The sequence below is a fragment of the Macrobrachium rosenbergii genome, chromosome 6, assembly GCF_040412425.1.
Source record: "Macrobrachium rosenbergii isolate ZJJX-2024 chromosome 6, ASM4041242v1, whole genome shotgun sequence".
In the NCBI taxonomy this organism is placed as follows: domain Eukaryota; kingdom Metazoa; phylum Arthropoda; class Malacostraca; order Decapoda; family Palaemonidae; genus Macrobrachium; species Macrobrachium rosenbergii.
In genome coordinates this window covers 25,859,148-25,886,627 of record NC_089746.1, presented here as the reverse complement: position 1 = coordinate 25,886,627, position 27,480 = coordinate 25,859,148, and the positions used below count along the sequence as shown (strand labels likewise).

Genomic DNA, 27,480 nt, shown 5'->3' with positions numbered 1-27,480 from the left:
AATGTAGAATGGTCTTACCCTTTTATTTTTATTTCAGTTAATGGCTGAACAGCATGAATTAGATGCATCAGATCTACGGGAAAAGCTTTGTAATATAAGTGAAGCAGACGATGAAGGTAATTGATATTGTTAATGATCAGCACCTGATTTTTATTTATTCCCACAAGAATACAAACTTTAGTCTTGAATTTAGATGTACCATCAGCAACAGCTGATATGCTTTTAGAATCTATGTAACAAGAGAGTTAAAGGTGGCAGACAGATGAGTGGAGGGAACTGAACATTATCTGTATTAACCTAATCACTTTTTGTTTGGCCACAGTTGAATCTACAAGTCTTTAATGCTATTCTGGTCTTGAAACTCTGCAGAAACAGCATTGCAGTGATCCATGCCTTGGTGTTGTGTTATATGGCCAGTCGCATTGCCACATTCTATCTGAATTGGCCTCTCCTCCCATGCTTCAGTTCTTGGTGCCTGCTTTGCACTTGGATGGATATAGGTTCTGCTAGGTATTTTCTTCTTTGTCTCAATATGTCCTTGGTTTTCCTGGGAGAGGTTGTAAAGACCCAAGGTTTGAGAGCTTGAAGAAGCCTTTCCCATCTTTTCCCTTTATTCCTTGTCATCTCTGCTTCCTCATTCTTGTTCCTCTTGCCTTCTACTTTACCATCCCCATCTCTGGACTGGTAGATGCAAAGGAAGAGGACCTGGAAGATGGTTCTTCTTTGGAAGGCTGTTCTTCATATGGATGTCATCCTCTTCTGAGATAACTATGTGAAAGCAGCAGACCATGGGTGAGCAATTGGATCAGTTTACTGATTAGCTTGCAGTCAGTTCCCATGCACAAGTCTGCATTCCCCTGGTCAACCAGTTGGTCTTCTTGGAGAGTTTTTGCTCCTGGACATCTCTTACAAAAGTAGCTTTCTGTTAGCTGGAGGGGATTGGTCATGAGACTGTACTGACATCTTAACAGGTTTCATCTTATTGGATTTCATGACATCAGATTCATCAGAGTCCAGAAAGATGAAAATCATATTTCATACTTATAATCCAGTAAGTACACCAGACAGTGGATGTTTAGCATTGTCTTACTCCAAGTTTTGATAAAGATAATGTCTTATAGAAAAATTCAGTTTATGTAAATGTGTATATCAGTAAATGTAGTGCATTATATAGTGACCCAAGGTTTCAACCAGTGATAAACAATGTCTTAAGCTCGAGTAGCTTACGATATCTTTTGGAGAATTTAGGGATTTCATAATTTTTTGCATGGCACACTGAATAAATTGAAATATTGCTGTAATGCAGTATATCTTAACAAACCCTGCACTTGCATATGGGGTTTTGGATGAAATGTTTATTAGATTTTTAATTTGGATATAAAAAAATGCAGTACAAACTGGTAGCTACTTGCTTACTATAAAATCAGCAAGCAAACACATCCATGTCCACATGCAGTGCTGTTTTGTTTATTGTTATTCCTGCCTGTGTTGTTGCATTCACTTCTAATTTGTACAGCTTATAAGACCTTCACAAAACTTGTAATGAAATAATGCTATATACAGTAATAAGGTAGGGAAGAAAGAATGAGACAGATTTTAACACAATTGCTACATTGGCTCTGGGCCTTCATTCTTAAATGGATTTACCATATTTGCTGGCGTATAAGATGTACATCTATTTTACAAGGATATTTTGTGTAAAAAAACAATTTAACTATGCTTCATCACACATTTATTGAAAGATATTTTAAAGTAATTTCATACAACTGCATTGGACACAAGGCAGTTTTCTAATGCATTAAAAAAAAGTGCATCTAAAAACACACACACACACAGACCATATAATGGGATAATGGAAATTTTTGGATGTGGTAAAAAGTGTCCCTCATTAAAAAGGCAGACCCTCACTCCTTTTCTAAGTCGCATGATATCCAAAAGGTTGGTACATTGTTAACTTTGGAAATGTTTCTTTCGAAGAAGTCTCCGAGTTTGTGGTTATTAGAGGCAATAGTCCTGAGATGGGTAAGGTCCAATAATCCTACAGCCTGACCCAACATAATTAGGTAAGTAACCTTAGATCCACATATGTAGGTTCATGCGTGTCCTGTTCTTTATTGCCAAACCATAATGGGTATCTGGGATAAAGAAAATGGTTAATAACTGGTGACTTTACCTTGGATTGAAAATTCCTGAAACACTATTGTCATGATAGTGGTCATGCCGAGATATTGCTGGGGAAGGCTCACTAATCCTGCAATTAGAGACAACATAATTAGATAAGACAAATCACCTTAGACTAACAAAGAACAATGCATATGTAGGTTCTTGTGTTTTTTATATTCTTTATTGCCAGTCAGTAATGGGTACCCAGAATAAAGAAATTGGTTGATAACCTGTGACTATGCATCGGAACAAAATAAGGAACTAAGTTATTTCACTACCTGCCATATCTTTTGTGAGCTCCTTTGAGAGTGGACAGCAGCTATGCTATAAAAAACCAGGTTCTGACATTGGAAAAACCTATTTTTGGTAGCCAATTTGAGTCCCCAAACTCACCCACTTTCCCTGATGAAAAGGCATGGGACTGGGGTGAGCTCAATCTTGCACAGACCTAGCGTTTAATGAGGAAGACAGCCGTCATAGGTTTTTCTTATGTCAAAACCTGTCATACATATATATATAAATAATGACAATATGGGTAGCAGACCTCCCTACATTTTCTGCAGAGGCAGTCTGTGGTGATCATGAGCAGCAACACCACTTTAGCATCCTACATTAACAAATGAGGGAAGAGTCTCTCCCGATCTGTGCCATCTAGCCATATAGATGCACTGCATAGAGTTGAAAGCCTGGTATACTGTAGTCCCAGAAAAAAGAACATAGTCACTGACCAATTAAATCGACAGGGTCAACTTAATTTAACAGATTTTTGTTTCTTCTGAGACTTTTCATAATACAACATTTCAGATTTACTCCAGTCAATAGTATAATTATTTTCCCACATATGAATGGATAGAACATTATTTGCATCACTATTTCTAATTGATCTCTTATGTCCATTTTTGTTGGTGTACAGAACAACCCAATTCCCCTATATAAACATTAGAACTGTCTTTACAAGGAACACAATAAACCCATAAAGTGCAATCAGCTTTCAGAGAATTTTTAACTAAAAACTTTCCTGTCATACTCGGACAATTACTTCACAGCCTTGACTCCTAACCATCCCAGTTCTTTCAGTTTGTTTATTAACATTTACATAAGGGATCACTAAAGATGGTTTAACAAATTAGGTGGCAGTCTGACGTTAATAAATAGTATAAAGAATAGTCTCAAAAGAAGTGAAAAATGTTGAATCTGTTGTTTTTAAATTAACCCCTAGTATGGATTTGAACGACGGTTGTTACAAACTTGACAGTCTTCCCACTTCTCATGTTATGAAAATAGCCAACCTTTGCATTGTTGTTAAAAGATTAAATGGCCAGTATGGTGTGACTTAAGTGATCTCTTATGTCATTGATACTTATTTTTATAGTTATTTTTACTTCTATTTTGCTTTGTACTCTTATTTTTCTTTCGTGTCTGCATTCTTGTTTTTACATTCACCTGAAGAGGAGCCTAGTTTGACATTGTTAGGTTTTTCAAGATTAAAGTATGTCTTTAGAATGGGTTTTTTATTTGTAGCATTTTCTCCTCTTTGTGGCAAACCTGTGTACATTGTAATATATTTCAAAATTAGGAACTCAGTTTTGATTTTTTATTAGCACATAAAACTACATGTGTAATATGAAGCTTCCATCTGCATTCATCAGGATCAATCTGGTTTTTTACACTTGAATGACTGTTTTCTTTGTTGTTAATCCTGAGCATTTTTGTCATTACTGGGAGAATTAGAAATGTGCGAAGTGAATTTTTATCTTCAAACTGGAATTGATGTCAGAAATTCTAAGTACTATATTAACTGAACATTTTTCTTTTAGGTAATAATAACACAAGAAACCTTGAAGATTCCAATTTAAGCAGAGTAAGCCAAAGTACCATGGGTGAATTGTGCCAAGAATTAGAGGCTTTGCGGCTTAATGCCTCTCTCTCACCACAGCTGGATTCTTCAGGTCAACAAATTATAAGTGCCAGCAGGTAATTTTAAAATTTGTCTTTGCGTTTCATTTAAAGTTTATGAAAATGTCATACAAGAATGTCTGTTTTTAATTTTGTGAGCTTTTCTTGAATTTCGAGGGGTTTAGCATCTTTATTTAAAACTCAGCATACAGGTATATGTGATTTTTGATAACGTAGCTGCTGTTCGTCCTCAAAGGAGTTATAGTATAATCATGGTCCCCTCAGGGCTCCATAAGACAGGCCAACCAATTACAAAGAATTCTCTTATAGTTTGTGTTGGCACAGTTATAGATATATATGAAGTCTAGTTTTTGCTCTAGGTACCTCTCCTCTCCTTCTGTCTGGGATAGAACAATGGACGGCAATGGAATCTATTCTCTTGCCTGTTGTTGAAAAAGTTTTTCAAGGAACCAATGACTGTTTGGCTAATTCAGGGCTACTAGGTAAGCGGTTCTATTGAAAGCTTGTAGATTGTTCAAAGCTTTCAAAATCTGGGATAATGAAGGGAAAAGGTATATCGTCTTCCATTTGTTCCAGCATTGTCGGAATGCATCTCTTGCTATTTCCTGAATGTCCAGGTTCAGAGACACGTACACTGGAAGTTGATGGTTCTCACTTGTGGCAAACCGGTCCATTTTTGGATTGTGGAACCATGTTAGCAAGTACTGACTTGAGAGGAGCTTAGCATGAGCGTAACTTCTTGATATAAGACATTGCAGTCATATTGTCTAGGATAAGCAAATGTGGGTCCCTTTTGAAGGTTTCAATTTTCTGAGGTGTAAGAAAAAAAAAAGGTAAACGTACATATGTATGCATGCAATCATTCGATGGCCTCATGAACTTCCTGGAGTTTTAGTTTTGTATTTTTATGTTAATGATACAGTTTATTCATATTTCATTAAAGGATATGTGTTTTTGATATGCTAAATTTAACTAGTTCTCTTGGTAGGCCATACTGAAGATCCCTTTTCTTTTACCCATTATCATGCCCTGATTTGTACCTCATTTAAGAATGAATCCTTAGGTGCAGTCTGTGAAAGTTTAGAAAGTTGACTTGGTTGCTTTTAATATCTTTTAACATGTTAGCTTGTGGTAGTTTTATTTCTGCTTTATCTTGTAAGTTGTTATAGTGCAGTTTTTAATCATGAAATCCATCATTATTTGTCCGAGAAGCTTGCCTTTTTATTATTGTAAATAGATAGTCCTTCACAGTGTATATTTTATTATTATAAATCCTGTGACATTGTTCTGAGTTAAGGTGTTTTTGATGTTTTGACTTTTTAAAGTATAAGGAAAAATAAAAATAGCTTACATCAGTTTATGCATCTTTATGTTGGTAATAAATGTTAAAACACCATAAAAAATAGAAGTAGATAAAAAAAAGTACCAAATCACATAAAAACAAATGTTTAGATATATATAAAATAATATTCGGTAATGAAAAAAAATCAGTAGAAAAGTGTAAAATCATATAAAAACAATTGTTCAAGTATATTAGGTAATATAACTGAATAGTATTGTAATGTGCACACAGAGTAAAACCATTTAAAAGCTTAAAAAAAATGTTATAGTACATAACATTTCAGTTTCAGTGTTTAGCTGGGCAGTGTTAGTCTGTGTGTTACTTGCATTGAATTTGTCATGAATAATTAGTGCCATGGTTTCAAAGAAAGTTTTTAGTGTTAATAAGAGTAGTGCTATTCCATTGTAAAATAAGGTGGAAGTGAAAAAGATTGCCGCCATAACTCATTCTCTTGGCTGAAGTCGGACTGTGGCATTGACAGTCATTCACAGTAAAGTGTGGATTTAACCTGTGTCAAGGATATTGCTTCAGGGATGGAACACTATCATTAATAAAAGGCCAGATCTTTATAATTACTAGGTATAAAAAAAAAGACATCAAAATGTTTAACTATTGAACAACTTATTGTACATGTGTCAGCAACATGAGGAGGTTGCTTATATGGGTTTATTGGGTGTTTAGGTTTTTTTAAAGGGGTTATTTGACCTAGATCATTTTTCACCTCAAGTTGTGCATCTTGGAATGAATTAATGTAGTGGGCGGTATTACTGTGCTGTTTATATATGACACGTGCTTATGACATCATAGAATGTAATATAGAAACAAATTTAAAACTATGTTGTTACCTTTCTAAATATTCTTTTTAATATTTGCATCCTTTTCATGCAAGTGATATTGTAGAGACATGTTTGTATGTTACACTGATGTTTTTTATACTGTAGTACTTTAAACTGCCTATTAATATCAGTAAAGATGATTAAAATGAATACCACACATAATTACAATTCATTTAATTTCACAGCAAGTTTTTGGAGTCATGGAGACAGCAAGAAAAACTACAGGGCAGTGGGGAGGATGCTGTCGACAGATCATGCTACCAAGATCCAGATGAGCAGTATGCTTCTTATGTCACAAAATCCATTCATGTGTCAGCCTCAAGACTAGCTGATATCTTATTGGATTTGGCCAAAGAGCTTCAGTGCAGCACCATTACAAATCTTTCTGTAGGAAGAACAGTTAGGACAAAGCTGAAACCAGAAATTCTTTGTCTGGGAAACGTGGTTACCAAATTCCTTACAAAAGATCTCAAAATGGATTTAGATTGTGGGTTTATCCATATTCTTTTAGCATTCAAAGCTACAGAATTTGTAAAGCAAAATTCAATGCCTTCTGACTTATGCATACTTGCAGAAACACTGAAAGTAGTAGTATCCAACTTGAATTTTATGAATGTTGATTCTTCAGATGAGGAATTTACAGACATTGAGCCCAAAAGAAATCAGGAGAAAAGAAATAACACTAATCACATTAGTTGTGTTATACGTGCTCTTGAAAAGGCTCTTACAATTGCTTATAATAATTGCAGCTCGGACATGTCATCTGATGATAATAGCAATAGTTTGAGAATGCATTTACTACAGTTAGGTGACTGCACGTGTTGCTGGGATTTCAAAGATGAGAAGGCTCCTGTAAATGAGACCCCTGTTAATAACCGGAAATATGGCAAAGCTTTTAATTTTCTTCATGAGACGTTATTCAGTGATTGTAAAAGGTGGGAAACTAATCAGAATGAAATAAGTAATAGAAAGTACTCAGAAACTATAGTTAAACAGTTAACCTTCGAAGAACATGGAGAAAAAGTTATTAAAGCCACTTTGACTGTGGGGAGTGGTGTATATAATAAGGTAGAAGGAGTTCAGGAGAAGCTGGATGAAGAAGAAGAAAATGATGATAGTGCTAGCTTTGTTTCAGCAACTTCATCCTTTGAGGATAACATGATCACACCAGAGGAGGGTGTAAAAGTGTATATCAGTGGGTAAGTTATTTGTCAGCTGTAGTGAAGTTTTAGTAATGTGACAGTTTTCTTTATCCCTGCTTTTATAAAAAGGTTCTCATAGAAGAGTTAGGTTTACTCATCCCCTGTAAGTGATGCTAGTTATGTGCTCTTGCAAAATTTAGAAATCAAAATACTTTGCCAGAAATGAATGTAAATGATTATTGACTACTGAAATGGTGTTTTGTGCATTAAAATTCATGTACTTGTTATTCATGAAGGGTGTCATAAAGGAAAACCTTATACTTTTGATATCGAGTTATTGAAAACTTATTTTGACCTTAAATGAGAAAGGATTCTTTTGTTATTAGTGCTTATATTATGCCTATTCTTTTGTTAGTGCTTACATTATGCCTAACAAATTTTTTTTCATTCCCTTTCATCCACTGCTGCTCTGTGTTTTACCACTTACTTTTTAATTTATTCCCCAGACCTCTTGTTACCTGTCATTCCAACTTTTAATTTTTTTTATTTACCTCTGATTTTGATTCACTTTGGAACTAATGCTTTTGACCATTACTGTATTATTCTAGAAGTGACTCAATTGCAAGGGTAAACTGTAATGGTATTATCTTATGTATGTGGATGATTTTCTTTATACTTTTTCGTTCCAGTCCTGAAGCTAGCAAGATTGATGCTGATGTGTTAGCTGCTATAGAATCAATAGATGTAGATGAGAACGTTTATCCACATGTTTGCCAGTGGATCCATTTGATGAATTCATTTTCTGAGGAGCAGAGAAACAGGTATGTTTAATGATGTTCCAAGAAAAATAGTACTTAGGGCAATAAATATATCTCTCTCTCTCTCTCAGATAACAAGGTGTTTCATCTTGTCATCATTCCAGTGTTATTTTTACGTTCATTCTCTCTTTGCAGAAGTTTGATGATTGAAGAATTAGAAATAGGGCTGGGATCCCCTCCAGTACCACAAGCTTATTTTCAGGTTAAATAGTAACTGCATCTTTCTCTTGTTTTAATTTCAATTGTATGTAATCCTTTACTTTTTTATTAATAAGCTTCATACAGTCCATGCTTCAGACTCCAAATCATCTGAACTGGAGCTATAAGTTGAGCTGCCCTCTCTTTAGTTGCTGACTCATAGCCTCCAAGAATTACTACTCTAATCTAGACTGAGAAGTATCTTGGTAATATGCTTCTTAGTTCAGACTATAGATTGGAAAGGCTTTAATGTGTACTTCTTGAAGTCTGTAGTCTTATACTAGTATATAAATATGGCCCTAGCATAACAGCGCTGAAGATCCCTTTTATTCATCACTTGGGCCACAAGCAAATTAATTGGAAACAGAGCAGTATCTTGCTCTTGATGTCTTGAAGTTTATCTCGACCACAAAATCAAGCTGAGGAAATGCCAATTGATCTGCAGTTCTTGGAATGGAAGCCTTTTGGACATGGCATGAAGTCTTCCGTCCTTGCTAAAGCAAAGACCAGAAGAAAAGCAGCCATGGAAGTTAGATCAGGGATCAAAGTTTGAGGTGAGGGCTTGTAAGGAGGCTTGGTCAGAAGAGGAAGATGTGTCAAAACCTTGGTGTTCAAATATGAGACTTGTGTATGTATATAACCTGGAATAACACAGACCAGCGAGTTTTAAGGTCAAGGAGAAGCAGTCAGGGTGACAGTGAGATTCTCCAATATCTATATCTTGTTGTGGACTGGTCTGAGCTGTGGAAATGAAGCAAAGGTCTAGGCTTTAAGTCTGCTGCAGTAATGCAAAAAGTATCCATCTTCTATGCATATGGATCCATTATGAACACCTCATTCAGATTCATTAGTTTTAACTAGTATAATAGAGGGCTGTCTCACGGGTGCCACAGAGTCTTGCAAATGTTTAGATGAAAGGATCATTCTGCTGGTAGCATCTGGTTGCTTGCTTAGAGCATTTCTTCAAGTGTTATTCATGCCTGGAACAAACCTTTGGAATAAAATTACCTTGTTTTCTTCCACCAGAGCAAAGATAGCAGTAGCATGATGTAAACAGGTTGATCTTTCCCTGGTTCCTGGGCCATTTAACAAATGTTAAAGTTGTCAAAACGTTTTCTAATGGTTCCCATGTGATGTGAGGAGAAAAAACTTTTAATGCTAAAAAGATTGCATGGGACTTCAATAAGTTTATATGCTGATTCCTGTTATTTTACATCAATGCTCTTGAAGCTTTAAGTCCAAAAGACTGGCATTGCCTTCTCAGTAGTTGAGGTTTTTGAAAACCAAAAAATATCTTGTCAAGCAGTGACAAGAAGTCACTACCACTACCCCCACTGTAGAAAATTTTTTACGTCCATAGAGACTGGAACAAGATAGGGATGGCCTTTAGTTCTAGTTTCCCTGATCCTTTCAGCTGTAGCAGGAAAGTTTTTGGTGTAGTGGCTGTATGGGGCAGCTTCTTCAGTGAGATCATATGACCAGCGAGTCTTTGCCAGGCATTTGCAGGGAGAATTTGAACTGGAAGGTATTGATGAATAGATGATTTCAATCCATGGATCTTCTCTGAAGGTAAAACTAAGGTGTGTCTCTTATTTGTTTTCATCCCCAGATAGACTGCTCTTGATGCAGGTACCAGGTCCAACCTTTGGTCTTGACATAAGGGGAATTTCTCTAATGCTGGCTGGAGTCCAGTTAAAATAACCCAAGGATTTTGGTGGCAATGGGAGACAGCCTATGGGGGTGAAGGAGGTACCTGGCTTACCCAACAACGCTGTGGTGTACCAGTTTCTCTTTAACTGCCTTCATAGCAAGATGGCGCTACTGCCTTTCTAGCCAAGAAGCCGGTTGTTTTAGCACTTCTTGCCCATATTACGCTCTGGCATTCTGGTTTTTCATTCTTTTTTTGTTTGTGTGTTTTTGTGTGATACTGTGTTATTTGTGTGTGTTTTGCATTCTTAGAAATGCAAACCTGTGAATCATCTAAGCAATCCAGGCCTCAGAGAAGATGCCTGGGGGTTGGTAACAACCCTTGTTCTTATTATCTGGCCGCCATGGATACAGACCCCCTTTTCACTTGTAGCAGGTGCAGATCTAACCCCTTTTCACTTGTAGCAGGTGCAGATCTAACAATTATAATATAAGTAATCCATGTTCTGAGTGTCGTAATTGGTCTCCTAAGCAATGGAAAAGTTTCGGTAGGAAGAGGAGATATAAGAGGAAATTGGCGGCTTCATCTTGGGAAGGCTTCTCGCCCCAATGGCGGCAGATGCATCAGTTCCTTCTTGTTCTATTGCTTCCGTGCCAAAATCTGGTCTCATTTCATCTTCTCTGGAGGATTGAACTCCCTCTCATTCTTCTATTGCTTCGTCTTTAGATGTTTTGAAATGGGGTTCAGGAGATCTTGTAATTGATGTCGCTACCCCTGCACTTTAGGTGGGGGAAGCTTCCCCTCCTGTGAGGGAGGAGGCAGCTCACTGTTGTACAGTCTTTTCAGGGGTGGATGCGCAGAAGCTTTCTGAGTGTTGGGCGTCTTTAGGGCCTATCAGGAATACCAACCTTTGCCTGCCTATTGTCCCACTGCATGTCTTCCCGCATCCCAGTGCCGACCGCCGTGACAGTTTCCAGAGCTTCAGTTTCTGTGATGTGATCTCGACTTACAATGGCTCTCCCTGTGACAGTTTCCAGAGCTACAGTTTCTGTGATGTCATCTTAACTGTCATCGGCTTTCCCCGCACCCTTACCATTCGTGTCGTTTCCATCGACTTCCATCCCTGGACCTGCTACGTCTGCTCCCTCTGACTCTCATTCAGGCTCTCACTGACAGAGTCGAAGGTGTTTTTCTGAAGAAGTACGGCTCTACTGAGTTGCTGAAATCGAAGAAGAGACGTCGGAGATCTCCTTTCTAATCTTTGTCTTCTATCTTCGTCTTCTATTTCTTAATCTTCTTCGTCGTCGTCTGTTCCATCCATCCCTGTCAGACATTGGAGGAAGAGGGATTTCATAGCTCCTAAACTCAAGAAGATTCACAGGCCCTCTTCTGATTCCTGCTCTTCTTCTCCTGCAGTTGATCCTTGTTCATCCAAACACGACTGTGTCAAACCCATTGCTGCTCCGAGCCTTCTTGCTTCTTCACATAGCCGTGCTTCCTTCAAAGCATACAGCTGTGTTTGTTTCTTCTGCCTTAGCCGACAAACCTCGCCCAGTTCCTGACTCCTGTGTTGCAGCACACATGCCCAGAGAAGCTTCCTCTAAGAACCCCAAATCTATGGATCGAACTTCTCCAGAGGAGTTTTCTGATCTCATCTTCATCTACTTGTTCTGTTCAAGGAAGGAGTGTTTTCCAAGGACGTAAGAAGGACGATAAGGCTCCCATCAAGAAGTCAGTTGTAGGAATGCTCTCGGGATCAGGACCATTCTCCTCCTAGATCTCATAGTCCTCGCCCTTGATCACATGGCCGTGTCTCTTCTACGCATGTTGAGAGCTGTGAATGGTTGCATAACCACCCACGGCCTTCTTCTCAACGTCATTATTCTTGCTCATGTTCTTCCAGAAGGGACCGTGATCTGTGCTCTTGATCACATGTCTGTGACCATTCTTCACGTAACGGGAGTCCTGCATGGTCGTGTAACCAATCATGGTATTCATCTCTTTGTTTTGGTTCTTGCTCCTGTTCTCATGGATGGGATTGGGAACAGGACAAGATTCCTTCTTGTTCTACAGTCTCCATCCTAGCTTTGAGGAATGGAAATATGTTAAGCTCCTCGTCTCTCTTCCCCAAGGACCAGCTTGACACTGCAGTTGACAGACTTAACCCTTAGTGGACGGATTGAGCTTCAGTGTGAAGTAAAACAGGTTTTGGGAGGTGGACGGATTGAGCTTCAGTGTGAAGCAGAATTACGCACCACTGTTATGGTAATAATGATTTGAAACAAAGGTGCCAATACTTCTATATGCTATAAATTCACTAATGGCAATTCTTTTATACAGATGTGAGAGTTAGGCCAGTATCATTAATGCTTGTGACTTCAAGGGGGAAGGTACTGCATCTCTCTCTCTCACATGAGTCTTTGTGTAAATTTGCTTGTAAATATACAAAGGGGTTGCTGTTGTTTTTTGTTTTTGTCTTTTATGATAGTATGTCAGTTGTAAATGTAATTTTACAAAGAAAATTGCAAAGAAATATTAGAAAAAGCATGTAAAAGTAAAAAAAAAAAGTTACTGAATCTTCCTTCTCATAAATTTACGTGAATATTTTACAACAAATATGCAAAAAATTTGTTACTGCTTTTATTTCTTATCTGTTTTGATATTGTGTGAGCAGTAATAATAATTTTACAAAATCCAAAAAACTTATTTATTAGAAAAAACATATATAAGTTGGTAAAATTTACGATTGTCTTGTAAATGAGGCCCCACAAGGGGTTGTAAATAGTCATTTTCAACTTCTCGTGGAAGGTAGGGAAAATTTGTTATAATATTTTTATTTATAATTTTTTTATTTATACAATGTGAATGTATGCGTCATTCTGTTTCCATTGATGTGATTTTTTTTTTTTATTTTGCCGACCTCAAAGTTTCCCCGGTCTGGGCTGCTGCACATTGATAAATTATGCCGTCCCTTAAGGGTTAAAGCAGACAGCAATGACCGTCTTGTGCATCAAGCCGTCTATAAGTCATCTGGTCCTTCTCATGCCAGCGCGTCTAAGCCCAGATCTCAAACTTCTTCTTACACTTCTCTTAAAAGACCTCGAGGCACGATGGGACCTTGCAGAGGTCATCAACCTTTGCCATCTCCAACCAAGAAAGCTCCTCAGCAGTGGCCCTTTCAGCCCCTTTCTTCCAGACCCAGGAGAGGAGGCAGAGGTAGGGCTAGAGAAGGGGGTTGCCTGACGAGCAATTGGGCAAATTGGCAGCAGACACCTGGGTAGTAACTATTCTACGGGTGGGATATCTACTCCCCTTTGAGTTTCCTCCTCCCCTCCCCGAGTGTCCTCTTCATCAATCAGCATATGCTCAAGGTTTGCTGAAGCATCTAGCTCTCCAAGAGGTAGTGAAGAAAATGATGGAAAAAGGAGCTGTGGAGGTAGTGAAAGACCCATCTCCGGGCTTCTAGAGCTGTCTCTTTCTGGTTCCCAAAGCATTGGGCGAATGGAGACTGGTCATAGACCTGTCTACTCTCAACCTTTTCATCAGAAATATTCAGTTCAAGATGGGAATGCCTCTTGCAGGTCTAGCAGCCATCAGGAAGAATGACTTCATGCTCATGGTAGGCCTGGAGGATGCATACTTCCAGATTCCAATCCACCAATCATCCCGGAAGTTTCTTCACTTCAGTCTGGGAGAGATAGTTTACCAATTCAAGGTACTTTGCTTCGACCTTTCAACTGCCCACAGGTCGTGTCCACCCTAATCTCAACCTGGGCTCATTCTCACGAGATACACATCCTGAGATACCTCGACGACTGGCTAGTCCTGGCAAGTTCTCAGGTAAAGCTAATCCAAGACAGGGACAGTCTACTCACAGCTTAGGCATTGTGATAAATTTAGAGAAATTGAATCTCACGCTCAGCCAAAGAATTTTTTACCTGGGCATGCTCATAGACACGACAGCAGTGAGGGTATTTCCAGCAGACCAACACATCAACAAGTTCAAGAGCATTGTCCAGTCCTTCCTATCTAGACAGAAGCAGCAACCAGCACATCAGTAGCAAGTCATCTCGGTTACCTGTCGTCCCTAGAGAAGCTTGTTTCTCAAGGATGCCGCCACCTTCATTCAAGAAAGGGTGACAGGGTACTCTGTGGTTTTCATGTCCGACAACACTACAGAGGTAGCTTATGTCAACAAACGGGGCTAGTGTCCCGTCAACTTCACGAACTAACAGTACACCCAGTGCATTTCTTAGCCAGATATATTCCAGGCAAGAGGAACGTTGTGGCAGACAAGCTCAGTCGTTGAGGTCAAGGGCTGAGGACAGAGTGGTCACTACATCAGCAGGTAGCAGAAAGACTTTTTCATCAGTGGGGTAGGCCAACAGTAGACCTTTTTGTGCAAGATACAACCAAAAAACTAGAGGTATTTTGTTCGGTTATTCCGGATCCCTGGGCCATGGCAAAAGACACCCGGCACCACCCTTGGAACAACCTGGACGCTTATGCTTTTCCCCCATTTTGCCTAATCCGACAAATAATCAACAGAGTGATGATTTCGCAGAACCTTAGGATGACCCTAGTGACTCCCTTGTGGCCACATTCAGAATGGTACCCCTATCTCCTAGCTTTGCTGACTGATCAGTAAGGTCGCTGTCTCCTCATGGCTGGAGACTATCCAGTATCTCCTTGTGAGCAAGAGGCTTTTCTCGCAGAACAGCGACAGAGATGTCTGATTATTTCAGATCATCATCTACAGCCATGTACCAAGGAAAATGGGCCGTCTACTGTGACTGGTGTCGTCAGTGGGGTTTCTCTAGTACTGTTCAACAAGTAGTGGACTTACTCGTTTCTCTCTGTAGGTTAAAGTTTAGTCCATTACTCAAGGGAATTTGTTTAGAAATAGGTGTTGGATGACCACTGGATCTAGTTCCCAATTTAAAAACAAGTTTATCTTGAGTATTTTAGCATTGAAAACGTGCCTACCTATGCTGTGGTTGAATTGTCATTTTTCTGTAATATTACCAACATTCAGTAGTTGTGGTATCATTAATAATTTCCTGCCTAGTCATATATCATTTTACTAATCCATATCTGTTTATTGAAGCTTTTATTTTTGAATTACTAATTTTTCTTAAAAGGGAAATTCTTTGCTGTCTTGGTGTTGTAATTCTTGTGTAAGTGAAATTTTTTTGTATTGCATTTTAATAATCACATGAAAATAAAATTACTGTTTATATTTCAGCTGGGCAACACCTTCGCAAGTTTCAATTAGCTTTCGTCCATCATCTGTGCCAAAGATGTCAAGTACTGATTTTACTACTCCTCCAAGAAATCAAAGATCTAATATGCCATTGTCTACTTCCAGAATACTTTTCTGTGAACAAAGAGACTCATTATCATCATCATCATCTCTAAGTTAAACAAATGCTAAACTTACATCTTACCTTACTTGTTATCCCAAAGGGTAACTCTGAGCAATCAACTTAGTCACTTGTGTAAAATGTATATAACATAATATATTTTATGAGAATATATTGATAGCCAGATAGTGTCTACATATTTAACTCATAATAGTTATTTGAAAGATTAATGCTATTTTTTTATGAAGTATATATTGTAGCATAGCCTGATATATAGGGTTATGCAGAGCAAATGATATATTACATTTGTATGTAAGCAAAGCTAATTTCTGAGGAAATTTTGCTTTTTTGTATTTGCAACTTGGCATCATTGTGTATGCAAGATTTTTATCCTGACTATCCAGATTTTCATCTTGCCTAATGTGCTGTACAGTTTACTTTACAGCACCATACTAAATATTTTTCATTGACTTCTTAACAATTGCGTAACATTTTTACATAGCTCTTGTAATATGAAAAAAAAAAAGCAGTATAGATTTACATTTTGGTATTTAGTGCAGGTGCTGTATATTATTCCATAATCTTTATAAAAGAACATAAATTGTTTGCCTATTTGAGCATCGTAGTTTTAACTGTTGTAGCTTGATTTCCAAGTTTAGAGAAGCTATACAGGGTCGTGTGCTCTATTCAAGAAGGTGGGTTCACAATTTGGTCTTTAAATGATGTTTAAATTAATTAGCACTAAATAGTAGGTTAACAGATTGTAATAATATACAACAGTAAATTATTAACATGTAGTGAATTTGTATTATGTAATGATTCTTGAAAGATTTAGGTCAATTATTAACATGTAGTGAATTTGTATTATGTAATGATTCTTGAAAGATTTAGGTCTGTTTTAATTTTTCTAGGTATATCATTGGAGCATTTTTTAAAAATGTAGCAGACTTTCAAAGAATCAACCTATGATAAAAGCTTATTTCCAGGTATCTTTTTTATTTACTGCTTTGCATTTACTGGGGCCAGCTAATAGTCCTGAATTTAAATAATACACTTTTTTGGGAAGCCTTCATATAAACTTCATATAAACTAACTTTATTATCTTTAAGAACAAGTTTATATGCTTTTTAAGTATCAGTTAGCTTACTGGGTTTTTGAAGAATGCCAAGTTTATAACAGACAATAAAGAATGTTTGGTTGTAATGTAGTACTGTTCATTTACACAAAAAAATTTATGAGATACAATTTAACTACTGATCATTTTTAGTATCTGTGTATGTTGATTATATTTTTCATCAATTCATTACTTTTGTGACAGCTATACATGGATTTCTCTGTGGAACCTATCTCCAAAATATTTGCAGATTTTTGCAGATCAGTATTCTGTATTTTAATATTTTCGTGGCTAAATATACATTTTTTATGATCAAATAATGATTTACAGTACTAATTTTGAAATATTGATATTAAGATTAAGATAAAATTATTATTTAATCTTAAATAATAATTTTGAAATATTGATATTAAGATGAAGATTAAATAATAATATTAAATAAAATTTAATAATAATAATAATACTGTACCTGTAATAATACAGGTAATAAGTTCCAATTTTCAAATATTGTACCTGTGATAAAATATAGATTAAATATAATAATAATAATAATAATAATAATAATAATAATAATACTTTACCTGTTATAATGACAATAATGATTAAATCATACGGGTACTCACCAGTGATGAATGTTGATCAAAGATGATGATGGTGAATTAGCTGTGCAGTCTGATGAATGATGAAGATATGAATGCACAGCAAAGTAGAGGAGTTACTCTCCTCTGGGGGTGCCTCTTCCCCTTCTTCAGGCACTTCCTCAGGGGTTTCTGGGGGCTTTGGAGGGTCCTTCTTCATCCATTTGATAAACATGGTGATGGGCAGCTGCTGTCACTGCTTCTTCATGCTGATGAGGGCGCTATTATAGGGTTCCATTGCCACATGAAGGGCATTTGTGAACTTTAGGAGTCTTCCATGTAAGGATCCCATGCCATAGCTGACAACTGCACCTCCGTGATTACCCTCTTAAGTTGGGACAAATGTTTCAAAGACAGGCCCTCATCCTCCTCCTCATCCTGTCCCCTGAACCTGGAGTGTCATCTTCCTCGCTGGCAGACTTCGTCAGCTCTTCCAAATCCTGATCCGTCAGAGTGGGTGAGTCAGAGTGGGTATCAATGAGGGTGTCTATTTCATCCTTGGTGATGTCATCGGCACGCATTTATCCTTCAATATCCTTCAACGATCAGTAGTTGACGGTCAGACGTGGCAGTCGTGAATTTACGCCAATAGTCTTTCAGCGTAAATTCACTGTCAGTGTCCATTGCATTCAAAAGGTGCTCGAGGGAGTTCCAGGTGTAAAGTATCTTGAAGCGCACGGATCACGCCCTGGTCCATAGGTGGTGCTGTCAGGGAGGAACTTGACCTGGACTCTGTCATAATAAAGATCAACATGGTGGCCACCAGCATTATCCATAATCAACAACACCTTGAATTCCAAGTCCAAGTCGTTGAGGTATTGCCTACCTTGAGGGATGACGCTCTGAATGAACCAGTGATCTGTAAGGACTTTGGTGATCCAGGCCTTGGGGTTGTGCATCCAAAACACAGGCAGCAAGCCATTGTTCTTATTCTTTAGGGCCCTGGGGTTTGCAGCCTTGTGAATGAGGCACGGTTTCAGCATAAAGCTGGCTGCATTCCCACACATGATGAGGGTAACCCTATCTGTCTGGGCCTTGAAACTGGAGGCTCTGGCTTTGTCCTTCATGAGGTATGTCCAGGAAGGCATTTTCTTCCAGAACAAGCCAGTCTCGTCCATACTGAATACCTGTTCTGGACGGTAGCCCTTGTCCCTGAAGATTTTCCTGGAGGTCTTAGGACATTTCGCAGCTGCTTCCATGTCTGCCAATGCCGCTTCCCCATGCAGAGAAACACTCTTGAGTTGGAATCACCTCTAAAAACTGGATTTCTTGAAGCCTAAGAAGTCTGCTTCCTGTATGTCACCACCTTCCGTAACAGTCGAAAACTGCTGGTAGAGTTGTACTTTCTTGCAAGTGATGTTGCTGTCGAGGGGGATCTTCTTATGGCAGTCCTTCATCCAATATGCCAGTGCCGATTCCATGTTCACGATTGTCTTATCACAAACTGTAGAAATTGTTTTTGCACTACTGAAAAAGTTAACATGCACTGCCTTTCTTATCTCCGCCGCTTTCTCCTTGATGTAGCACATGGTAATGTCATTCATGCCAAAATGGCAGGCTACAGCTGTGTAACTCTTGCCGTCTTTCAACATTTCCAGAAGTCGTATCTGGCACTTAAGCTCTTTGCCAGAAGCCTTAGATGGAGCAGGGCATTTAGGAGGCATCTTAGGGCACGATTACACGGATTAAAACTGCAAAGAAAGATGCATAAAGTACACAGGTATTCACAGTGAAACAATTTTAGCACAGTACAATAATGTAGAGGCACATGAATGGGTCGAGACTTTTACTGCCCACTTGACAGAATGCATTGCCACAACCTGGAACAGGATTGAAAATGGAATGGATTATTTTTGCTGCTGAAACAGTGATGGGTTTGAGTTTTACAAGATATTTGAGCACTCAAAATTCTTTCAAGATATACTGAGAAATGTCCCTCTGCTCATTTTAAGGAAAACATAGAAGTTATTTTGATATCGTGCTCATAAATCTGACTCAACTCTCGAATAGCTATATATGTGAGTAGCTGCTCGCAAGAGGAAAGAACATTTAAAGTAACTGATGTTCATATTATTTGAAATGAACTGTTTTACATTTCCACTATTCTGGTTTAATAACTATGTATAAAATTATGCAAATTTTGATAATTAATGGATAAATAAAATGAGTTACAAATTTGGTTGGAAAATATCTATTCTACTTAGAAGATATCTAATATTTACCACTTCAGAAATTTTAAAGTAAACTTAACATTTCTGGATTAATATTGACTTCATTTTCTAGATGAAAATATGCAGGATGGTCCTCTGTAATGAAAAAAGCACATTTCCCAAAATAACACGAACTAATCCATTCCACGGTGACTTGAAAAGTTTACTACAATTTAAGGAAACGGTTGGTGTTGTCATAAGACCAAGCTGTAAATCAAACGGTGATCCCTGGTCACATAAACAAGTCACATAAACAAGTTAATAGCCACACTTGGTGGAACTCCCGTTCACATTAAACATCGTCCATACTGTACCCCCATCTTCCTACCTCCCCCACCCATACAGTGTTGTAGCCAAGCCTTTATGATAAATTCGTTTTTTAAGTAACAGAAATGTTCTAGAATAAGTTTTACCAGTACAATTATGTAAACTCAGAGCAAACTTAACAATAGAGATACATTTTATCCAAAAGTGTAGTAAAGGTTTCTTTCTTATCACTCATGTCATTAACCAGGAAATATTTCTTCACTGTAGGCATCACATTTCTAACCATTTCTTAATGAAAACCTGTTTACATATCTCTGAATGATTCATACCAGAATCTAGTTCTCAAAACATTGCACAGTGTCGTCAGCTATTGTTATGTCGTCGTCGTGTAGGAGACAAGCCTCAACATGACCTTATACTCCAATTCTCTCCCTCATTCACATTGTTACTGCTTCCAGAGGTCGGTAAAAGAATGTCATCAGAAACAAGTGGCATTGTGCAGTTAGATTTTTGGGTCAAGGCTTTTACAAGCTACTTGACAGTATGCATCGCCACTGCCTGGAATGAAAGGGGAAATGGAATAGATTATTTTTTCTGGGGAAATATGTAATGGAAATTTTTAGTTTTGCAAGGTACTTCATCATTCAAAATGTTTTGTGGAATTTACTTAAGCACTTTTTATGGAAAATATTAGTTATTTCGTTTTTATACCTATAACCTGGCTCAGTTCAAGAATCTTTACATGTTAGTAACTTTTAGCAGCAAGAATGAAAAATTAAATCAATAACCTTTGTATCAGTTGGAAAGGGCTGTTTTACATTTCCATTTTTCGGTTTAATATGATTGTTTTATAATTTGCAAATTTGTATAACAAATAGTTGAATTATTAAATTTAAAGAGTTATAGTTATATTTAGAAATTACCTATCATCTCCTTTCAAAATTTCTTGGCCAAAATTTAATGAGTTATAGTTACGTTTAGAAATTATTTATCATCTCATTTCAAAATTTCTTGGCCAACGTAATGCCTCTGGATTAGTACTAACCTTTCTTTCTCTAGAAGAAATTATGCTTGATGACCCTCAGTAATAAAATATACATTTCTCAAGTTATTATGAACTACCTGTACTGCATTCCACAGTAATTTACGGAATAGGCTGGTGTTGTCATAAGGCAGAAGGGTAAATCATATGGTAATCCCTGCTCTCATAAATGAGTTAGTAACCACATTTGTTGAAACTCCCATTCCCATTAAACACCCTCCAGCCTCGTTTTTGCCCCTTCACCTCCCCAACAAACTGTATTGAGGCAGGCTTTTATGATAAACTCCTTTTTCATCTAACGGAAATGCTGTAGATAAAAGTTTTACAAGAAGATTTGTTTGAACACAGAACAGTGTTAACAATAAAGGAACATTTTTTCTGAAAGTATGGCAAAGCTTTTTTTTCTATCACACATGTCATTAACCAGGAAATATTTCTGTATTGCAGGAAACATATTTCTAACCATTTTGTTAATGAAAAACCTTTCTATGCATGGTATGAATAATACCAGAACCTAGTTCTCCTAATTGCAGTAGCATAGGGTCAACAGTTATTGTCGTTATGTTGTTTTCGTGTTGGAGGCTGCATGAACGTGACCTTATACTCTGGTGCCCTACCTCATTGACGACATTGCTGTTGCTTCCAGAAGTCAGGAAAAGAACGCAATCCCAGTTATCAGATGATACATTCATACAAAATGGCAGCAGAGATGGACTTCCCCCATTTTATCCACAAATAGGAAGTACAGAAACATTAGAAAAAGTATTGATTTTTGGAGTTTGGGTTTTAATCGTAACAGAAGATTTGAGATCATCCTAACACGGCTTAGGATTGGCCATATCCGCTTCACTCATAGCTGTATTTTAGAGGGAGCCAGTGCCCCATTTTGTGCTCCCTGTGGTGGTCAGCTATCCTAAATTTAATCGCCTTAGGGCAAAGTACTTATTAACTGGGAAGACTATTTTAGACATTTTAAAAGATGACGTTGAGGTAGATAACCTTATGAGTTATCTGAAAAAGTCTGGTTATTTTAATAATATATGATTTCAGTATATTTAATAAAGATTTTAGTCATATTTAGCCTATTCTTACACTAAATGTATATTTTGAATATAAAAGTTTAATATATACTTATTTTTTGGTGGTTCTAATATGATTCTTCATTTTTTATGTTCATATTTTAACACTGAATTTTACTAGTATACCATCATTCACCTATTCGTTATCAATCGTATCATTAATTTATATATTTCACCTTGAGTATCGCGCTGAATAATCATGATGGGTTCCGGTGCTTGGTCTTCAAGACCTAAATTTCATAATCAATCAACCAATCAAAACAAATGGCATAGCGCAGTTAGTTAGATTTTTGGGTCGAGACCTTTACAGCCCATCTGACAGTATGCATCACCACTACCTGGAACGAAATTGATAATAGAATGGATTACTTTTGCTGCAGAAATCAAGGAACTTTTCAGAAATCAAGGAACTTTTCAAGTTCTGCAAGATACCTGGGCCTTACAAATAAATTTTTTCTGGATATCCTTAAGAAAAGTCCAAAGTGTTTTTGTTATCACACTTTTGATCTGAATTGGTTCACGAATCTCGATATATTAGTAACTGTTCAAAAGAGGGAAGAATATTTAAAATAAATAACTTTCATATTGACTGGGACGAACTGTCTTCTACTTTCATTATAACTGCTCAATATGAATGTATCACAATTTGTAAATACGAAGTTAGTTTTGTTTAGAAAATATCTAATGCCTTATCATCTCAAAAATTCTCGTGTACCTGTAATCTTAATGCCTCTGGATCATTTATTTCATTTTCTAGACGAAAATTATGCAATATGATCCTTGGTACTAATAAAATACATTTCTCAAATGATTAGGATATATTCCATTCCACATTGACTTAAAAGGATTATTGCAATTTAGGGAAACGAGTGGTGTGGCCACAAGACAGAGGAGTAAACCATATGGTAATCACTGCTCTCATAAATGAGTTAGTAGCCACATTTGGCGGAACTACCATTTCCGTTAAACACCCTTCATACACTCCTTACGCCCATCCCCTTACAACCTCTCCTCCCCCGTCCCCTCAGAACACAACGGAATATTGAGCCAGGCCTTTAGGATGAAATTTGTTTTCAAGTAGCAGAAATCTGCTAAATAAAGTTCTACAATAAGAATTATGTAGACGCTGATCAAACTTCCCAATAAGAAACATTTTACCAGAAAATATAGGAAACTTTGCTTTCCTACCACGCATATCATTAACCAGGAAATATTTCTTCAATGGAGGCATCCCATTTCTAACCATTTTCTCAATGAAAAACTATTTCGTATAGAATATGGCCTCAACATGACCTTATACTCCGGTGCCCTTCCTTATTTACATCATTACTGTTTCCAGAGGTCAGTAAAAGGTTACTGGAAACGAATGGTGTTGTGCAGTTACTTAAATTTTTGGGTCGAGATTTTTACAGCCCAATTGACGGTATGCATCGCCGCTACCTGGAACAAAACTGGAAATGGAATAGATTATTTTTGCTGCAGATGTGATAAATTTTTTTTTTTAGTTTTCTAACATACTTGAGCCTACAAAATTCTTTCAAGATATTCTGTGATTTGCATCTTTGCTCTCTTTAAGGAAAAAAGTTAATTTGTTGTCAAGCTTATAATCTAATTCAGTAACTTTTTGCAGCAGGAATGAAAAATTAAAATGGATAATTCCATATGAATTGGAATAGACTCTCTTACATTTTCATTATTTAATATACAAGCATTAAAATCAAACTTTCTTAGGTAAACATAAAGCTTCTGAAATAATACTGATGAATCATCTACAAGAAAATTTGTGGGTGATCCTCAGTAAAAAAAAAATATGTTTAAAAAATTATTTACCAACTATTGCATTCCACATTGACTAAAACATTTACAGTAATTTAGGGAGATGCCTGGTGTAGTCAAGAGACTGAGGAGTAAATCTTATGGTAATTACTGATCTCATAAACGTTTAGTAGCCACGTTTAATGGAACCGTAATTCCCTAACACCCTCCACACCATACCCCCATCCTCCAACATTGTAAAATGATAATCTCATTTTTCACCTATCAATAATGCTCCGGATCAAGTTCTAAGAGAAAAATCTTGTAAACCCAGAACAACTTAATAGAGGCAAATTCCACCCGAAAGTACAGCAGAGCTGTCTTTCTCGTAACGCAAGTCATTAACCATGATATATTTCTTCACTGCATGCATCAATTTTCTACTCATTTTCTTATTGCAAAACTGTTTTTTTACTTACCTTGAATGACTCATACCAGAATCTAGTTCTTAAAAGCGGTTGCGTGGGGTTGTCAGTTGTTGTCATGCTGTTTTCGATTTGGAGGCAGACTCAACATGACCTTATACTCCAGTGCCCCTCACGATTTACATCATTCCTGTTTCCAGAGGTCTGTAAAAGACCGCTATCGAAACAAATGGCATCGTGCAGTTAGTTAGTTTTGGGTAGAGACTTTTACAACCCACTTCAGAGTATGCATCTCCACTGCCTGGAACAAAATTGGAAATGGATTGGATTATTTTGCTGGATAAATAATGGAAATTTTTGAGTTTTGTAAGATGCTTGAGCTTTCAAAGTTCCTTCAAGATGCTCTGTGAAATGTATCGTTAGACGTTTGAAGAAAAGTATCAGTTATTTTGTTATGTTGACAATTTGTTTAAAAAAATAAATATCTTATTACTTCAAAAACTTTTAGATAGACTTAATGCTTCAGATATATGGAAACAGAGAGCGAAATTCTTTAGGGTCCCCATGGCTTTCTGAAATGATTGCGAATTGCATTCCACGTTTGATTTGAAGGGTCTACTGTAATTCAGGAAAACTGCTAGTGTTGTTATAAAACAGGGGAGTAAATTATATGATAAGCCCTGCACTTATAAACCAGTTAATAACCACATTTGGAGGAACTTCCGTACCCTTTAAACACCTGCCACACCTTATCCCCGTCCTCCCACTGCCCTCTGAATGCAGTACAATAAGCCAACAATAAACCAAAACTTACTGATGAACTCCTTTTACAAGTACCGGTAACAGAAGTGTTCTTAAAAAGTTATACAGTAAACACTGTGTAAACACAAATTTAACAATGAAGACATTTGATCCAAAAGTATGGCAAAGCTTTCTTTCTCATCACGCAGGTCAGTAACCAAGAAAAAGTCTTCACTGGCATCATTACATTTCTTATCATTTTCTCAAAGAAACTCTTTATGCATCTCATAATGACTCGCCTAAAAAACCAGTTATAAAAGCGGTTACAAAAAGCCAACAGTTACTGTTATGTTCTTAACGTGTTGGAGGCAGCCTCAACATGACTTTAGGTACTCCGGTGCTCTCTCTCATTTACATCGTTAATGCTTCCAGATGTCAGTAAAGAACACTTCAAGAAACAAATGGCGTCATGCAGTTAGTTTAATTTTTGGGTCGAGACTCTTACAGCCCGCTTGACAGCATGCTTTGCCACAGCCTGGAAAGAAATTTGAAATGGATTGGATAATTATGCTGCAAGAATAACGGAAATTTCTGAGTTTTGCAAAATACTTGTCTTCAGAATTCTTTCCAGATATTCTTCTGAGGAAAAGATCAAAGTTATTTTGTTATAAAGTACTTTTAATCAGAATTAGTTCACAAATCTCTATATATTAGTAACTACAGTATTTGAAAGAGGAAAGAATAGTTAAAATGAATAATTTTTATAATTGGAAAGAAGAGTTAAAATGAATAATTTTTATAATAATTGGAATGAACTATTTTCCATTTCCATTATACTGCTTAATATGAATATATCAAAATAGGTAAGGTATGATTAAAAATACGTAAATACTTAAATACAAAAACTTATACTTTTGTTTAGAAAATATCTAATGTCTTAACACTTTAAAAATTTCTAAATATAAAAACGATTAACGGGTAACAAAGTCGCGATACTTTTATCCCGGATATATATAATAAATATTATCCATGTTACTTGTTCTACAATTCTATACTTTTCAATTTGAAGTTATCTGTTGATAACATGTGCCACTGTAATGCAATGCCAGTAGATAATTAACCAGAATGCTCAGATATGTGTTTCGAGTAACTTGTATGATCAATTATATGAAAAATATCGATTACTAAAATGATAACTTAGAATTAGTTGTCAAGCTAAGATGCGGGGCGATAGATCATAAGTTAAATTTTTCGGCTTTAGTTTTTATCATGGTTACCTTTGTGTGCGAGATGCTTTGCTGGCATAAGGCCAGCTTTGTTATAGCATCAAAACAGTTCTGCATGAATATTAAACGAAAAAAAACTCGGCAAAAAGTTTCATTTTGTACGAGTGAAAACGTTGGTTAATGATAGCTTGCTATCAATTTCCAATTATCATCTCAATTTAATCCTTCATATCTGGGTTTCGGTTCTTGGTCTCTGACAATTTGCCTTCTATGATGCACCATATTTTACTTACACTAGAAATTAATAAGCTTCTTGTACGATAAAACCACCCTTTCAGGTTAAATTTCTGGCTTTAATGATTTTCATTCTCTTCCATTTCACAAAACGATTTTTTTTGCTTACTAATAGAGCTCATATTCATCTTTATTACCTTAATTTTCATTACGTAAAGAACCTTTTCATTTCAACTGAATTTTATTCATATCTGCATACGAATTCACGTTAGGAAAATCTCTCATTAACCAGTTTTCATTCGAAACGTTTTCAGTGTCCAGCGTCTTTATACTACAATTTTCAAGAAAACTCTTTCTCTTTCTCTCTCTCTCTCTCTCTGAATGTCTGTCTCCCTATCCGTCTTTCTCATTAGTGTTGCCGACAAGGCGCAGACACTAAAGTAAGAGAATCATCGTATTTTGTGGCAAACTAAGCTCAAACTTGACCGAGACTCTCAGCAGAGGTTAGGATCCATAAAAGGCATAGAGCAACATTTCTCGATTACGACCGCCCTGTCATTCAGGATAATAAGAGGCGAGGATAAACATCTTTATAGCCCCTTATTATGTCTGGCGGCATCAAACAGCAGTATTAAGGAAGAGTGATGGAAACGCTCTTATAGCATGCATGCGCTCCGTAGTGAGATTGCATTTGTTCGACAGTTATGAAACGAGATTTAATGAAAAAGGCTACTACATAGGATATCGGGTTTGCCTGTGCAAAGTTAGATGCATGTAAATGAAAGCTATTTTCAAAGTACGGTGAATATATGTGAATGACGTACTACCTTAGTTTATGTGCTTCTTCATGTTTTTTACGTTTAATTATAATTTCTTTGTGTTCATGGTGAATTATCCCAGTAAAAAAATTTTATCCATTAAAACGAAATAAATATTCTTTTACATCTCACAGCGTCTTTCCTTTTAAATAAAACGAACAGTCATAATAATACAGTTTAGTTCCTTAAGAAAATCAACGCATAACCAAAATATGGAAGAGAATTATTGCGCTTTCCATACAGAGTAAGCTGTAATAAATTGCATTCACTCCTGATGAATTAAAATCCTGTTTCTGCTTCCTTTTTCATAATCCCAAAAATCTAACAGTGAAAAGGCTCTTGATGCTATTTCCTGATTTATATATTGAAGAGGTATGAGATAAGGGAAAAGTTTAGTTGACCGAAAACTTCCCCCAACACACACTATCTTGTTCCTGGAGCGAAGATCCGTGGTTGTAGAGTCATTAGGATACTTGGTTGAGTGGAACTTCTACGATTGGCACT

General features: G+C 36.8%; 2 protein-coding genes across 4 annotated transcripts in view; one reads left to right on the top strand and one right to left on the bottom strand.

Moving 5' to 3' along the window:
- Positions 1-16,630, top strand: part of Ankle2 (ankyrin repeat and LEM domain-containing protein 2) — a 52,671-nt gene extending 36,041 nt beyond the window's left edge. For 2 of the 3 annotated variants that reach the window (XR_010853304.1, XR_010853305.1), the window contains exons 9-14: positions 38-116; positions 3,981-4,137; positions 6,444-7,457; positions 8,090-8,221; positions 15,310-16,262; positions 16,319-16,630. Coding sequence is in view for 1 of the 3 variants with exons in the window: in XM_067105283.1 (XP_066961384.1) it covers positions 38-116; positions 3,981-4,137; positions 6,444-7,457; positions 8,090-8,221; positions 15,310-15,487 (1,560 nt within the window). In the remaining 2 variants the exon portion in view is untranslated. Of the gene's footprint in view, positions 1-37; positions 117-3,980; positions 4,138-6,443; positions 7,458-8,089; positions 8,222-15,309 lie in introns of all 3 variants that reach the window. The other variant, XM_067105283.1, reaches the window with a different exon arrangement.
- A 1,080-nt stretch (positions 16,631-17,710) lies between these two features.
- Positions 17,711-27,480, bottom strand: part of LOC136839370 (tigger transposable element-derived protein 1-like) — a 25,820-nt gene continuing 16,050 nt past the window's right edge. The window contains exons 2-6 of the mRNA XM_067105284.1: positions 25,043-25,233; positions 24,012-24,258; positions 21,954-22,115; positions 19,986-20,214; positions 17,711-18,870 (exon numbers count right to left, since the gene is read on the bottom strand). Coding sequence (XP_066961385.1) covers positions 17,809-18,378 — 570 coding nt within the window. The 5' untranslated portion in view covers positions 18,379-18,870; positions 19,986-20,214; positions 21,954-22,115; positions 24,012-24,258; positions 25,043-25,233 and the 3' untranslated portion in view covers positions 17,711-17,808. The remainder of the gene's footprint in view (positions 18,871-19,985; positions 20,215-21,953; positions 22,116-24,011; positions 24,259-25,042; positions 25,234-27,480) is intronic.